The sequence below is a fragment of the Eucyclogobius newberryi genome, unplaced genomic scaffold, assembly GCF_026437365.1.
Source record: "Eucyclogobius newberryi isolate DKJ021-1_F unplaced genomic scaffold, fEucNew1.0.hap1 SCAF_12, whole genome shotgun sequence".
Taxonomy (NCBI): Eukaryota; Metazoa; Chordata; class Actinopteri; order Gobiiformes; family Gobiidae; genus Eucyclogobius; species Eucyclogobius newberryi.
Genome location: NW_027315746.1, coordinates 7,433,685 through 7,450,908, shown reverse-complemented (window position 1 = coordinate 7,450,908; position 17,224 = coordinate 7,433,685). Strand labels below are relative to the sequence as shown.

Here is a 17,224-nt window from a genome sequence, read left to right as displayed (position 1 = left end):
AAAGGCTTGGCACGCTTAAAGTCCTGGCCCCAGGTTCACATACGCTACAATGTACAACTTATTTAGCATGGAAATGAGGGGAACCAAAAGGGCGTGTCTGGATGAAGCGAAATATCAGGAAACGTCAAATTGACTCTCGTGCGTTCTCAAAATCTGATGCTGCAGTTTCAGACGGATTGGAAAGAACTTCATGGACAATTTACGCTTTTTTAAATAAATATTCATCAGAAAACTCACATATGTCGATGACGTCATTGTTGGGGACAAAGCCTTTTCAACTGGAAACGAGCAGCTTATACCACCGCTTTTTACTGCTCCAGTGAATATTTGTCTATAGTTACTTTGTGCGGACGGAGAAGATATTAAAGGACACATATTACACATTGTTTGTTGTGGTTTTAGACTTTAAATATGCTCGTGAGTACCTGTACTTCACGTCTCATGTTTTAGAACTTCGAATGATGCATAGCTACAGGAAAACAGACCTAAAGATGCGCTCCATATACTGCAATGTGCTGTTAATGTGCCACCTACTGGCAGCAGAGGGAATTACCTGCATGTATGAGATTTGAAATGCTCAGAACAAATGATTTATGGACTTAACAGTTTGGGAGAACTAAGAATTATGACGTTATCCAAGAAGGAAGTGTTTTTTGTGAGGCTTAGAGAAGGAGCAGAGAAGAGGACCTCAGAAACAGGATGATGAGGGAAAGTCGTTAAAAAGTCAATTTAGCATGATACGTGTCCTTTAAACTTCAGTCCAGTTTTAGTTCTAAGTGGGTGGGGCCAGTAACTGCAGAGTATTTACCAGACACATCTGCATTCTGACAGTTCAAAGGCCAATTCTGCCCCACCTCCAGCTCCATGACAGTGACGTTTCAGCCCATGGTTTTGTTTCTGGACATTTCACATGCTGCTGTCTCTTTTGTCTTTACTCGGGGACGGTTTGGATGCATCTTTAGCTTGTTTCCCATTAGCAGAAGCGTTAGCATCTGCGTTAGCCACAGCGGTAACGGTAACAGCAGGAGCAGGAGGAGGAGCAGCAGCGGCAGGAGCAGCAGGAGGAGGAGCAGTGGCAGGAGCAGCAGGGGGAGGAGCAGCAGCAGCAGGAGCAGCAGGGGGAGGAGCAGCAGTCACAGAGGGGCGCTTGGCTTGCTCCTCGGGCCGTGCTTCCGGGCTGGGCTGAGCGGGCGGGGCTTGTTCAGCGGTGGGCGGGGCAGCGACTTCCTGTTGTTGTTGTTGTTTATGGCATTGGTGGAGGCGCAGCTGGACCCGCAGTTCCAGGATGGCCTCCTGCTCCTCGTGAATGGCCTGGTTCAGGTGAGTGTTTTTGTTCTGGAGAGGAGACATGTTTGTTATTAGCATCGATGTGCTAGCTGTGATGCTAACTCACTCAGGAGTCTCTAAAGTGGACAATAAAGTGGAGACAGAGGTGAAGAACTTGGACAAACTCTAATGTATGTGCAGTGTGTCCTCCTAAGCAGTCTGTTGTACCGGAACACGGCCAAAATGCTCATTATTACACGTTTAAACGCCTGCTACTGGACTATAAAGGTAAGCTATAGTCATGTCTTTTACAGCTTAACAGCTCCACACCACGAGACTGAAGCAACTGCAACGGTTTTTCAACTGGAGACCACTTGGACTGACGAGGCGCGACAGAAAATCACAGAAAAAAATCTAGCAAAACTGCGTCGTCAGCGCTAAACGAGAGAAACAACCGTTTAATTTATATCTTTTTGCCTCCCAAAACTAACAGAATGTGATGTCACTGAGAAATAATGTGTGCAGATGAATTAATTTAAAAACGTGATATTTCTGTGACCTTGAGAATCAATCTTTCCTTCGCCATTGTGCGCCGTGAAAAACAAACAACCACAAATCAAACCGAGGCCTAGATGGTGTTTAATGGTGTATTTTAGACTTGCCATGAACAACTGTCCGTTCTCACCTCCAGTTCTTCATTTTGTTTCTGCAGATCCTCCAGAATCATCTGCAGCTCCTCTTCATCCTCGCTCTCGCTCTCGCTGTCAGACGAATACTCCTCGGTCTCGCTGCGCCCCTGCTGGCGGCTGGGAGAACCACGCCTCGTCTCAGACATAACGTCGTCATGTGCGAGGGAAGAAAAGGATGAAACGTACCTTTGGATGTCGGCGATCTCGGCGCGGAGACGCTCGATCTCCTCTTTCTCCGTTGCGATCTGTCGCCGCAGAACCTGCTCCAGAGAAATCAGCTCCTCCTGCTCCGTCAGGATCTCGTTCTCCTAAACACAGGAAGCACACGCCAAAAAAGGACATCAATACAACGGCTCGTTAAGTGGTCATGTGAAAATCTGTTGGGGCTTTAATTGGCTTTTAACCATACTCATGTTTAACTTAAAATACCAAACTGCAGCTCCAACTACACCGGTTTCAGATGAGGTACGAGGCATTGGAGCGCCCTCTGTCAGCAGTAGTGGGAATGAATGAGGAAAAAATACAATAAATGCAGCACTTAGGCAACATGACCCGATATAACCGTGCGTTCTGGAGTCTCGTGGCGATTTGAAACGGCGCAGGTGAATTTTGTGAGAAACTTGAAATGAGCGATTTCTGAGCGCTCGGAGAAGACGAGCTCGTGAACGGGGACGCAGTGTGAATGAGGCAAACGACAATAACTCGAGGGGAAAGTGTTATAACGTGGTAAAAAGCTCACTAAAAGTCAACAAAACCGCAAAAAAATGATGATAAAGTGAAGCTTGAGGAGTTGCTTCCCCTGTGGCGTTTAGTAGAGACTCATTTGTTGAAAAGTAAGTTACAGATGAATGTTTAGTGGATTACAAACCTGTTTTAGGAGCAGATTGATGACTTCCTCTTCGTTCTCCGTCATCTCCTCCTTTGAAACGTCCTCCTTTGATAAACTGGCTATTTCCTGGGCGATCTTGGTCTCGCACTCCTAATAAAACGGATCAGAAAGACGTTTATTTGACCTTCTCTTCATATTTCATATGGGACGTCTTGGTTTCTCTGGTGCGGGTGAAGCCGTACGTGTCTCTTTGCCTCGCGGAGTTTTCGTTTCAGCGCGGTGAGGATCCTCTGCACCTCCCAAAGTCGCTCCTCTTTGGACAGGTCCTTCACTCCGGCCTGAAGGTCTCTGTGCAGCCGGTTTATCAGGAACTCCTGGACAACACGGGAAGAGACGGTGACGGTCGTGTATGAGACAAGAGATGATTATTTTGGAAGTTAATGTTTGAAGGCCTCGATAGAAAATACATTTACAAATAAAAAAGTCCCCTTCGAGACATTATATTTTAATAATGTCACAATATTTACTATAATGTATTAAATAAATAATAGCTGGAGTAATATTTTCATGGCTAAATATTTATCATTAGATTTCATTTTGCAAAAGTGTGGATTTGAAAAAATATTTTTGTTCAGATTTGATTTAACTTCTATGATTTATGAAAATGACTTATAGATATTAAATATGTACTGAAGTGTTTTGTTCTGCTATTCATGCATTACAGCTAATGTTTTGATAATGTATATACATTTAGTTTTTGGGTTTTTGTGTCAGTGGCATAAACTAACTTTCAATATTATCGTGATCTTTTTTGTAGAAAAATATTGCACTTGGTTATTGGGACCGGCCTAAACGTCAGGAGCATGATCTTAAAGTCATTCAGCTCTAAAGTAGTATTTAAAAAGGCTTTTCTGACAATAGGATCCTTAGTCAGTCCAGTATTAAAAGATGTTTATTACGGTTAAAAAAAAATTCAGCAGTGGTTAATTGGCCCCGTTTGCTTTGTCGGGCTGCAACGATCAATCAATCAACTACATGTGACTAGTCGACTTCTAAATATGACTTATTTTGAATTTTTATTATCATTAGCTGGACTGTACGGACTCTAAAACACAAACGAAAAGACCATTTTATAACAAAGACAGTGGCATTATTACATCAAAATGTCAGAAAAATGCCAATACAAGACTTTATTCTTAAATATCGTGCATGTAGAAGCCTCTGTCACCATATTACCACCTTCATTGTGTTAAAAGTGCACTGGACGCCCTGGTAACGGTCAGTCTGAGGGTGGGACTCCTGACCTGTCTGCGGATCTCCTCCTTGATGCTCTCCTGGGTCTCGGGCAGGACGGGCATGGTGGCCACGTTGGACCATCTGAGCGGACGCACCACGGGCCGCAGCGCCACGTCGCCGAACAGCTCCCGGACGTGCGTGAAGAACAGGTACAGCACGCGGTTCCCAATCTGCGGCGGGCGGACGACACGCAGGAGGCAAGTTCAGAGGGCGAGCGTTTGTTTGTTTGTTGTAACGTGCGATTCGAGAACAGCAGGAGAAAAGAGACATGCAATCAAAAATACTGTATTTTCTGGAGTATAAGTCGCACCAGACAAAAAATGCATAATAGAGAAGAAAAAAACATATATAAGTTGCACTGGAGTATGAAATCCGGTTGCAAGTGTGAAAATAACAAATAAAATCACATATAAGTCGCTCCGGAGAATAAGTATATAAGTATAAGTCGCACCCCGGCCAAAACTATTAAAAGAGGTGCAACTTATAGTCTGGAAAATATGGAAAAGATGAATAACGATTAAATAATGATTAAAAATATACTTCAATCACAACACTGACCTAGAAGAGTAAAAATAGAAGGCTACAACACAAATGTAAAAAAAAATTATATATTTATCTCAACTACATTTTAGTTCAACGTGTCGTCCGACCTGTAGAGGGCGCTTTCATTTGTATGTCTTTTGTTGTTGTAGTAATTTCCTGCTTTTGATGTGTGCTCTCTGGTCATTTTACTCATTTTCTTGTGTTTTATATTTTGTTATAAATAAATTATATATATATATATATATATATATATATATATATAATGTTATATTAGGACAAAGTAATATATACAAACACTGTATGTATATTCAATTTATTTCCTTAAAAATATAATTTATTCATATTAAACTTGCTGCTAAAGCTCTAGACCTGTATAAATACTTTATAACTGCAAGTGCCACTTTTGAATACCTTTGACATTTATAAGATGAGCGTAGCTGGGCTCTTTTACAAAAACAGAGAGTAAATCAGACGTAAACGTGACATGTGAAGCTGCTGGAGAGCCCGTGATAAGTGGAGCGTCGGTCTGAAGGGAAAACCCATCTAAACTGGGCCAAACTGGGATCGACTCATTCAGAGTCTGTTGCTGGGGGAACTTTCTTTTTATAAAAATGACATCAAGCGAAACCAAGAACGTCCCCGTTTTATACCCAACACACGTACAGTCGGCCTGAAAAGTATACAGTATAAAAGTACTCTAAACAACTCTGACTGGCATCTAGTTTGTGGCGTATTGTGAAAATACAATTATCCGTTACTAGTGCAGAAAAAGTGAATGTTAAAGGTGGTATGGACGATTTTTTCCAGCAATTTTTAAAATAATTTTTCCTCGTGGCGTGGATAAATCATTTGCCGCGTATCAATCATAAAACGCACCTAGCGCTCACCTGCAGCCGCGTGCGGTTCGTCCTCACGTTTCCGCGTGCCTAAGCGCATGGATCTATCATAATATAGTTCCCTCAGTGTACGGGACAAAATGAAGACGGAGAAAGACAGTTCGAGCTGATGCAGAAGTGGACAGAATTCTACGGGAGACGAGAGATGCGATGCGCTCCGTTGCGCTAATAAACAAACGCACGTGTGTGTTGCATCAGTCCACACGGGGGAGTGCGCATGCACACTTCCACCTGCGTTCTCAAATCACCGAAAAATCGTCCATACCGCCTTTAATATCATTATTCTTGATTTTTTGAGCTGGATACTTGGGTTTTTAGTACACGCGAGTCCCATTTATGCCATTTTACCATTTTAGACATTACTCGTTCAGCTGTGAATATAAGCACAATTTTATCAAGATTATTTTTAATAGTAAAGGATCGGCTTTGGTTTTTTTAAGGAGAAGACGTAGAGTGAGTTAGCTGAAGCTTTGAGAGTGAATCATGAGTTTAATCTGCTCTTGTACAAATAAATACACAATTTCTTAGTACTTTTTAGTGTCAAAAGGTGTGTTCGTGGTCTTTAAAGGACAAATATTATGCATTATTTTTGTTGTTATTGTCATTTAAACATGCTCTTGAGCATATTTATCTAGACAAAAAAACATTTACAAAAAAACATTAGTTTGTCACACGCCAGAGTAACTGAGCTTTGGCTCCATCCACTGGCTGCAGAGGGAATTACACGTGTTTAATATAAACACTTCAAACTAGCTTCAGACTTCCTGATGATGCCACGCGGTTGTAAAGATCGTGATAAGACGGCAGATGATTTATTGACTTAAAAAGATTCTCAGAGCCACGTCACAGATGGAGAAAACGTCTGTTGTCGTGGAGATTCAGAACGGAGTGTTTTCGACGCTCGGAGGGAGAGGATTGATCAGACTAGTGTGAATGAAGCTAAATGCTACTCCAGGTGTGTTTTTGGAGGAAACCGTGTTAGAACATGGTTAAAAGAGATGTGTTTGGAGAGCTTTAACCTTCACTAAGCGATTGGCAGGGCGTGTCTACAGCCCTGCTCTGCATCAGAACTCCTTGAAGAGACCCTGCGTACCTGTATAGTGGGATTGAGCACGATGGAGATGTTCTGGATGTTCATTTTGGTGTCGGCTTCTCTGGCGATGACGTGGTCCATGTGCGTGACGAGCCACGACAGCAGCAGCCGGCTCTGGGGACACACCTCGGACAGCAGCCTCTGAATCTCCGCCACCTTCTCGGCCTCCAGGGGGCGCCCGCACGCGTCCTCAAAGCGCGGGCTCAGGTCGCGGCCCAGCAGGTTCTCCGGGAGCTCGCGGAGGTACTGCTTGAGGAGCGAGGCCACCGTGTGCGGGTCGTACTCCTCCAGACACGGACACTCCTCGCGGTCGTACGCCGCTTTGAGCTCGTCCACTTTAGACTTCATTCCTAAGAGACGAAGAGGGAATCAGAAAAGTGCCGTGTTTGAGATGCATTTTCCAACAAATATTCTCGTCTGTTTTGCCAGACTTTAAGAAGCTAAAAAAACTATATATATTTTTAATCACATATTCAACTTTAGTACCTGTGGGAGACCCCGTACCCCGTGGGGAGACCCCGTACCCCGTGGGGAGACCCCGTACCCCGTGGGGAGACCCCGTACCCCGTGGGGAGACCCCATACGTACCTGAGACTCTGTAGATGCCTTCACACTTCATGCCGTAGCTCTCGATGTAGTCCACGCACTCCCTGAAGACGGCGGGCAGCTGGATCCCGTCGTACAGCGCCGTCCTCTTCACGGCTTCGGACAGAGGCGCCCCGAACACCGGCCGGACCGTGGGAGCCTCCACCGGGACTGGCTCCGCCTCCGAACCCGGCTTCTTCTTCTTCTTCTTGTCCTTCCACTGTTTGACCACGTCCGCCGCCGTCAGGTCTTTGGACTTCTTTTCCTTCGACTTGTCCTCTTTGGGAACTTTGTCCTTCACCTGCAAATGGAACAAACAACAAGAGGTTTAAAACATTTAAAAATGGGCTGTATATTTATCCATGTTTTTTATTGATACACTGCAAAACATACATTTGTGGATTAGATAGATGGAAGTGAAAAGATTTGACGTACTACATTTACAACCTCTTCAGCACATCCAGTCCAGAAAACAATTAATCAATTAGTAATTGGTATGTTGCAATGTAAAAAGATTTTTTTTATTTTATTCGCAGAGTTTTTTCAACCACTAATTGACCCGAAAAGAACAAAGAACCATGTGTTTGTCATAGCACTGAACACATCTACACATGAAACTAAACACTCAGATGATATATTCAGGCAGATTCTAAGTTCTTCAGCCTTTGAAATGTAAAACTGTTTGAATAGTTTAGTAAACAACAGCTTCTTGTTACACGGAGAATGCTGATGCTGCAGAAATGATACTTCTTGTGCAATCACCAAACCCTCGTCCTTTATAGATCAAATAAAAGTAGAAACAAATCTAGATTCAAGAAGAATGACAGCAGAAGGATATTTGCTCGTACCTTAAAGTCCTTCTCCTTCTTCTTGGAGAAGCTGGGCTTCTTGAACACATGGATGCCCTTGGAGCGCTTCATTTTGGACGGACTTTCTGCCTCGTCTGCCGAGCTGTCCTCCTGGAAGGCGGCGTAGCCCTCGGCTGGAACAAACACAACAACAAAGACACGGTTGAGAAAAACACTCTCCAAACGGCCTCTCCCGGAGATACATCCAGAAGAGGAAGAGGAAGTGTGGAGCTCACGAGAGAGAGACAGAGAAAGAGAGCGCTGCGAGGAAAAGAGGTCAGTTTCTTTTTTAGCGTCGCTCCCACTGCACCTGACGCACACTCACTACACACACATGCACAGGGGCCACGCGACACACACTACACACACTACACACAGCTCCGGCCCCATCCCGCAACCTCAGAGCGGAGTCACATGGTGCTTCAAGGCGAGGAGCTGCTTCAGGCGCGTAACGACAGGTCACGCCACCATTTTATTTACCGTAAATTAGCCGTTTTTGAAGTTTATAATTTGACTTCCCCGAGTAAAAACGATGACATCACACGAAGTTGAATGTTTGAAGCAGACGTGGCCAAACCTTTGTTCACCGAGGGCCACATTTTGAAACACACAGAGAGAAGGGCCACAAACGATACTTTGTCATTTTATACTTTTTGTGTTTGCTTTTCTTCACAAACGGCATAAACATCTACTACATCACACTAAGTCGACTTAAACCCCGTCATATGCACATCAGAACTGTTTTATACATGACAAATGACTGAGGCAGTTTCTCACAGCTTTATACTCAGACTTTGATCCATTATTTTATTATTTAGAGTAAATTAAGTCAGGTCAGGTTAGCTCGCCATTACCAGATTTGTCTCGGTTTTCCCCTGATACTTTGGGACAAACGCTGAGGACAAACGATTCTTTTGAAATCGATCTAATTGACTCTTGGAAAGTGTTTTCCTGATGAACACCTGCTCCACGTTTGTAAAAATGACACATTTGAGCTGTAGATAAATGTAAGAAAACAGAACGGAGCTGTGTAAAGTCTGAAGATGTCGACATAAAACCATCGCTTTTGTTTCTCTTGAGATTAAACTGTGTGAAATAGTCGAGCTTTGATAGGATTTAAACCGAGCACTACTTGAAGCCACAGAAGACACTTTTTAAAGAGATGACAAAATATGAATAGCCAGATTAAAAAAACAGTATTAGTTCAGGTTTAGATTGAATAGAAATGACTTGATAGAAGACGTTATTTATCTCCTCTATGATTAATAATGACACATGAGTAAATGTTTTGTTCACATGAATATACCGCTACATTTGGGATGCGGCTAAATCATTTTAGTAGTCGACTAGTCTTTATTATTATTTATTTATTTCTATAGTACATTGATGTATTTGAATAGATTTAATTTTAACCAAACCATCACGAGACTTCTAGATTTATTTAACCAGGTGAGAAGAGATCGAGAGCTCTTTTTCTTCTTTTCTTTTATACATAAAGAAAAAAACAGATTACATGAATAAACATAAATACAAAAAAGAGCAGAGGGAAAAAAAAAATTAAATAATTGTAGAATTTAAAATGAGAATTCAGGGGGGAAATAAGGCAAAAGTTGACTAATAAAATAAAATGAATAAAATGAATGTGTAGAATTGAAAATAATTATAATAAAATAAGGCATCCAAAAATAAAGACCAGTGTCTGATTCAGTCCAGTTTCTGTTAAATTTGTCCATTTCTAAGTAGAGTCTGTAAGTGATTTTTCCCCATCGTTCGTACATCAGTTTATGCGTCGCTCCAGTCCTTTACCTGCCCGTGCAGTTTGTGTCATCCATTTTGTGTTTTAGATGGAGAACTCTTTTTCTCAAGTGTGAAAAACACGACGCCACACTACACTTTGTATAGATGGAGAAAATGAGCACAAATGAGACTATTGTTGATAAAACTCCATTCTCAATACCACGATAACTAAAAATGCTCTTTATTTAACACTAAATACTAAACAAAACATTTTTAAATCGCTGCAGCCCTAATAAATATTATTCCTACCTCCAAACAGATAAAAATAAAATAATCCTGTCAGAAATACAGCTGCTAGTTCACATATAGAAGCATATAATGGTGTTAAATAAGGACTAAAAGCAAACACTGTCACGGTCTGATGATTCTAGACATTTTTGACACTTATTTTGACAGATTAAGAGTAAAACCCATTCGCAGTACGAGGAGTAGTCTCGTTATGGTGTTTCATATAATAAAACCAGATGGTGTGCGTCCTACCTTCAGTCCGGCTCCTCTGATCTAAACCTCCTTTTGTGTTTTCCCCTGATCTGTCCCTGTCCAGTTCCACCTCGGCTTCACGGGCGTGTCCTCAAACTGTCCGGCTCTTCCTCAACAGCTACAAATACAACTACAGCAGACGGATATGCAGCGGATACGGGCCGGCGTGGAAAAAACCCCATGCAAACGAGACAAAGGGGAAACTCACAGAAACATTCACGGCTGGATTTGAATATGACTTTTTGATTACGTTAATGTTACGTTGGTGCTGAGGTATAAATGGGACGCTCTACGAAAAGGACAAAGTTTATCAGTCATAAATCATCTTAATTATTCCATTCCAAGAAAATGAACAGAGAGACGACTATTATTTTCAGTCAAATCAACTGTTCAGGGGAGAATTTAGAGCAGTTTGTTTGTATCCCAAGCCCATAAGCTTAATTTAATACAGTTTTCATAGATCTTTTATAAATGCATTTGTGCCTGGACTTTTCTACTTGTGTGACTTATATTGGCTTTAGCTTTGAGCACTGGAGCGTGGCCAGCACACACTTATAAACACATTAAAAAGGCTTTGAAACAAGTGCAGATTACTGACAAAACGAGAGACACGGCACGAGGCTGAGCGAGGCTGAGCAGAGAATAGTGAGTTTAGAGTTTTCCTGCAGAGAGGGAAGCAGCAGAGGAGCAGGTGCTTTCTCTGCCTCCTGCTCAGTTTATCGCTCTGTTCTCACCACACGTGTGAAGAAAGCAGTTCATTTTAAGGTATCCATCTATTCAGGAGTTTTATGTCCCAGGTACATATTTTTAAAGTAAAGTGGGATGTTAATGTTGAAATTAATTTGCAGTTTCAAAGGTAACGTCAACGTTCTAACATCTGGATAATGTTTGATGAGCTTTCAAACTACCTCCGAAACTTTTTCTACGACAGATCGCTCCTGGATGAAGGAATGAATTGCAGTGCTGTATTATTCTTGGATAATAGATAATAATGGACAACCTGCCACCCACAGTTTCTCCTGCAACAAGTATTTATTTATTCTGGACTAGTGTTTTGTATCTATGATGGCTTTTACTCTGTATTCTGACACTAATAACAGTTTGTATACTTGTTATCATGTCTCTGTGTCTAGAGCACTAGTCGTCTGTTATGTCACTGACCGTTTTCTGTCAATGTCATTCATGTTGTCCGTGTGTGTGAGCAGCCCACACTCTTTTACCTGCAACCAAATCTACCCTCGGGTACAAATAAAGTTACCTTACCTTCTTACCTTTTCTCTGCGAGTAATTTGTACAAAGAAATGTCTTTCATCGGTGTGTGCACGCTCGGAGAGGATAGTAGCGGCGCCTGTTCCTGTGTTGACATTTACTCCTCATGTTTACAGAAAACAAGCTAATCAGGAATTTAAATCTGATTTTGCTCCTTATAAAGGGCATGGCACTTGTAGAGTAACTCAGACTCTCAGCTTCCAGAGTCCAGCCATTTGTTATTCCTTTTAAAACTATTTTAAAAGGGTTAACTAAGCATCGTTGGAGATCGACTATTCAAAATAAAGAAATGTGATCATGAATAAAGAGTTGTGCACAGATGTAATGACTAAACAAGCAGCTTGATACTTTTACCAGACTGATAAACTACTTCTGACATAAAGGAGGTTGTTAAATGAGGGCTAAATCAGGGCTTACTTCTCTTCTCCTTCTTCTTGAACTTGTTCTTCTTCTTGCCGTGCTCCTTGTCGTCGTCGGACACGTAGATGTCGGGCGGCTCGTGGTGGTGTCCATCGTGGGGAGGCGAGGGCTCTCCGGTGCGGTACAGCCCCGGGAACTTGGTGGGACTGATCTCCTCGGAGCTGGGCGTGCGGGCCACTCCCCCCGGGTGCTCCGCCCGCCGCTGCTCAACCGGGCTGCTGCTCGGGGGCAGGAAGCACTCCGTCATGGCTGTGGGGCCCAGGAGCCTGCAGCAGAGCGGATCGTCACATCTGCACAGAGACAGAACACAGAGACACACAATGAATGGAATTAGCATTTTTAGTAAACTTTTTATTTGCATTTTTTGTTGTAGGTTAAGATCTGAGCTGCAGAAAGCCTTAACTTTAACTTCTATGACTCAATATATCGATCGTGACAAACTACTAAGTGTTTAACTGCAGCTTCTTTTTATGATATTAAACATTTAGCAAAGACTTTACTGAGATTGTTATAATGCTTAAAGATTATTGTGGCATAAAGTCGTTTCAATATTAACGTTTATGGTTTATATTTGCTTCAGAAATACATCAAACTTCAAAATGAACATCTTAAAACTGAAATCTGACAGTAATAAAGACAGAAAGATGGATAAGCACAAAACCAGCTCCGGTCAGTGCAATTATTAAGCAAGAAAAGAACAAATATAGAACAAGAACTACAACTAAACTTCACCAGAAATATACTTATGTTCATTGGTTTGGGTTATTGTATTATTCAGAAATCTTTCTGAATGATAAAATAGTGATGTTACAATAACAAATGTTAATGTTATGATTGAAACACCACAATATAACATTATTCACGATTATTGAGACTGACCAAAAAACTGTGAAATCTTTATTCTTTAATTCTCGTAGCTACATGTTATATTTTCTAAAGTTTGAGAACAGTTTTATGAAATTAAAAACTTTCTGAAAGACAAATTAAGTTAAGTTAAATGTGTCAAAAACAGCCAGATAAAATAAAGTTCTTTACATTAAAGTCTATTTTTTTGGACTATAGTTTGAACAAAAATACTTAATCTTGCTTAAAAATGGTCACGATTATCATTATTTTGGTTCTCACTATTATATGGTATCGATTAACCTAATATTCGTACACTGGCACATAAACAGCCAGATAAAAAGTACTTTACACCTAGTTTCTCTTTTTTGGAGGAGGTATATTCAACGTAAATAACTGCTTGTTGCTGCTAACGATTCTAACGAGTATTATTTAGTTCTTACAATATAATTGTATAATGTGTATAGCCGACAATATAGTAAAAAAGATGTCACAATGAATAATAAGCAGAATTTAAACACTTAAGATTAAGAATGGTCTAATGAGTCATAGATGTTTGTTCAACCCTTCACAGCTCAAATCTTATTAATACAAAAACAAGACCATAAAAGGGTAAATAGTGTTCCGTCTCTTATTTGATGAACGAAAAGTTGATTTTAGGGCTGCAACTATCAACCATTTTGCTCGCCAATTAGTCTAGCGATGATTATTTTTAATTAATCGGGGTTGTTTAGAACGCAAAAGTGCAATTAAACATTTTTGACTAAATTTGACCCAGATGAATCTGTTTGCAAAAAACATGTTTTCTCAGCTCATGACGTGTTCTGGGACCCATGTAAGGACAAATCAACAGTTAGATTACTAAATGAACAGACAGTCATTTCAATAATCGATAAATTGCGATTAATTTATGAACTTGCTGCAGCCCTGTTCCATGATGAGGACAGCTAGCGTCTCCTTTTAGATCAATCACTGGTCTCTAGCTTAAATAACAAAGCTTTTCTCTTCTAAACTGATGCTATTTTGCAACAAACACCTGAACATTAATAGTAATTGCATGAAAACACGTAGTAACAGTCGGTCACACGCGCAGTTACGTCGCGGTAGTAAAGCTGTCATGCGTCCGCTTGTCAAACGTCAGGTGTTATATTTACAAAGAGGAACTAGAGCAGACAGAAGGTGTTTCTTGAAGCAGAACTAGCATCGACACAACGACAAATTTGCAACAGTTAAAAGAATATTAAAATATATACACGTCAACGTTCTTAAATGTGTTAATCTGCACTCGGTCACTGCACGATTGGCAAGTTTCCCACCTTTTCTTTCACTCAACCTCAACTAAACAGACGTAACAAGCTCACATATCAGGACAATACACGGACAACACGCGCATTTAGGTGTACGGATGCATAATTTAAGATTTTACCGTAAGAAAATAGCAAAAATAGAGCGTTATCCTCTGAATGAAGGGCCCATATGCTAGCGTTAGATTAGCTTCGACATGCTAACTTAGCTGATTAGCCTCACCGCTTGTTTCAGGACGAATCGGCTCGTTTAGCTTCATTACAACACGCGTTTGGGCCGGAAATGGCTGCAAACTGTAATTATTGATTTGGATTTACACTTGTGGCCGTTATAAAATAAATATAAAGGAAGAGAAAACTTTACCAAGTCCTGTCTGGTTCGGGCAATCTTGTGTGCTGAGCTTCCGGTTCTTCGTACGGTCCAAATAAACCGAACTGCGCATGCGTGCAATAGACAAAGCATGCTGGGAAATGAAGTTCAGAGAAGTAGAAAAGGTTTGTCGACAAAAATTTAAATTGTCTGATTTACGTTTGCGAGAAATGACACAATTATGATTAAATGTTCATTAAATTGTGTCTCGGTGTAATCCCTCATTCGTCCAGGCGTGTTCCATAGTAGAAAAAGCTTCAGTTGTAGTCAATGGGCGGGTCTTACCACAGAACAGTATTAATATCGGAGTTCTCGACCTAAATTCTGTTATTGACAATGACTCTTGGATGAGAGTCGAAACGTCTATTTTTTCAAACTGAGTCCAGATGACTACAACTGAAGCTTTTTCTACTATTAAATTGTGTCGTTTTAAATAATTGTTTAAAATAATAGCTGAAAGAAATTAATAAATGAAATTATGTGAAAAAATATTAATAAAATATCTATAAAAAACAAACACAATAATAAAAATAAATACATTGCAAATCTAGACTAAATAATTCTATAAATCTAATCTATTAAAAACCTTTCCATGTCCATGAGATGATGGTGCATTGCCTGGAATGTTCCACAGTTTGGCATTAAACTTACATATATTCTTGCATATATTCAATTCCAAGTGTTTTCATTTGCGATTCAGTTTTTTTCACTACAAATAAATACAAAATGTAATGTAATTCTGTGAAACATTCTTGGCAAAGGAATATAAATCACACTTTATATTCTGATTTAAAACAATGATAACCCTCTAAGCTACTTATTTTATACCCCAACACAATTTTTAAAAAAGACAAAAAAATGGCATAAACGGTTTAAAGTTTACAGTTTTGGTTCTGAAAATGTGACTGAAAACCCGCTGCAGTGCCATCTCAAGCCACCAGGGGCACACTCTGCATTCTTTCATTTCATGCTGACCACAAGTTATTTTAACAGCAAAAACACGGCAAGAAACTGTTGAAATTACAGTTTTTGCTCTGAATTTAAACAAACCACTTGCTATTCCGAGACCTTCTGTAGGTTTTACTTTCCGGAGCTCGTGTCTGGTCCTCGTGAACATCTGAAACTCATTAAGTCTTTGATCTTCACTGGCTCCAGGCTCAAACCCATAGCTGCAGCAGTGAAAAGGGGGTCACCACCAGCACAGGCACGGGACAAATCACTCCATGCGCTCACTCACGTCTCATTCAGTACCTTGCTTTATCATTTACCGTCCAATTCTTCTTTTTATTCTTACCGTTTTGAAGTTTTAAGCGTGAATCGAGGACATTTTATGGATACGCGACCTAAGTCTAGGCCTGTGTTCACACTGGCACACAAATCACATCCAAATCTGGACTAAATCTGGACTAGAACAGGACCAAAGAGAGTCTACATCGGGGCTAAACCGGGATCAAAGTGTGAACATAGCAAAGTTACATTTCGCTGGCATTATCTCTCCATTTAGTGAAGGATTCTCTCGTGTGTGTGTGACGTTAAGGAGATAAAATGGGTAAAATGGTAATACAGTAAGACACATTCATCCACCAAACTCTGGATGAATGAGATGGAACAAAACCTGAACTAAACCGGGTCTTCAATGCTCTTTGCCGTCCATCGTTTAGCCTTTTAATTCAAAGGAAATGTCGAGTTCGTACTTGGAAAATGACCATATTATCTTCACACTTTTTGTAGTGAAAGTAAAGTACCGTATTTTCCGGACTATAAGTCGCACATTTTTTCATAGTTTTGGCCGGGGTGCGACTTATACTTATATTTATACTTTTATACTCATACTCTGGAGCGACTTATGTTTGATATTATTTGTTATTTTCACACTTGCAACTGCATTTCATACTCCAGTGCCACTTATGTTTTTTTCTTCTCTATTAAGCATTTTTTGGCTGGTGCGACTTATACTCCGGACAATACGGTAAGCAATTCATTCTGCTCTCCAAAAGGAAACGGAACTGAAAAGTGCTTGTAATCGGTGCGTTGATCCTTCAGAAAGTGGGAGTTATTCATCAGGATCGATTATTTAATGAATCCATCATCACAATATATCAGTAACGACTTAATGAAAATGATTATCTTGACAATTGTAGAAAAATAACAGTTTAAAGGAAACCCAAATGTACGGAACCTTTAATCCGTCATGTCAAGATATTTTATTGTTTCAGAAAGATGGATTTTCTTCTTTTTCTTTGTCAATAATCACAAATAGCCGCAATTTTTTTCATTTTCTCGCATTTCTCTGGCGTTTGACACTGTATCGCGACGTCCAGCCACTTTAATTCAATTTAAATGTCAGAACGGGCACGAACAACACCTCGTTTTGTGGTCCCTTCGTTAGTCAGGACGTTGAATCCGTTCCCAATTGGCACGAACCGCGAAAAGAAAAAAAGAAAAAACAAAACACAGAGCGATAAAGTCTTTCGAACGGGCCGCGGCGTCGACAAAGGGCATATTGTGTGGCACCGACAGGAGCTGGCACCGACAGGAGCTGGCACCGACAGGAGCTGGCACCGACAGGCGCCTGTTTCCTCTGCTCGGAACACACCTGTTTACCCTGTTTACCGTGTTTACCCCGAAATGTCCCCATTAAGTGGACAAATAAAGGCATATCTTATCTTTACCGTGTTTACTGTGTTGGCATAACG

The 17,224-nt window shown here is 40.8% G+C and overlaps 1 protein-coding gene across 1 annotated transcript; it reads right to left on the bottom strand.

Moving 5' to 3' along the window:
• Positions 1 to 891: 891 nt before the first annotated feature.
• Positions 892 to 14,592, bottom strand: ralbp1 (ralA binding protein 1). Its single transcript, XM_072440695.1, has 11 exons — positions 14,523 to 14,592; positions 12,009 to 12,301; positions 8,046 to 8,179; positions 7,201 to 7,498; positions 6,613 to 6,962; positions 4,089 to 4,250; positions 3,027 to 3,158; positions 2,824 to 2,934; positions 2,142 to 2,263; positions 1,952 to 2,072; positions 892 to 1,335 (listed from the first exon to the last, which is right to left on the bottom strand). Exons 2-11 carry the CDS (start codon positions 12,256 to 12,258, stop codon positions 907 to 909), a joined length of 2,109 nt encoding a protein of 702 aa, XP_072296796.1. The 5' UTR covers positions 12,259 to 12,301; positions 14,523 to 14,592; the 3' UTR covers positions 892 to 906.
• Between the last annotated feature and the right edge of the window lie 2,632 nt (positions 14,593 to 17,224).

Excerpts from the sequence above, each read along its gene's own strand:
- ralbp1 (XM_072440695.1), bottom strand. The coding sequence starts at position 12,258 with ATGACGGAGTGCTTCCTGCCCCCGAGCAGCAGCCCGGTTGAGCAGCGG. Across the intron at positions 8,180-12,008 it reads CAAGAAGAAGGAGAAGAGAA|CCGAGGGCTACGCCGCCTTC; the intron begins GTAAGCCCTGAT and ends TGTTTGTTCCAG. Across the intron at positions 2,264-2,823 it reads TCAATCTGCTCCTAAAACAG|GAGAACGAGATCCTGACGGA; the intron begins GTTTGTAATCCA and ends TCCTGTGTTTAG.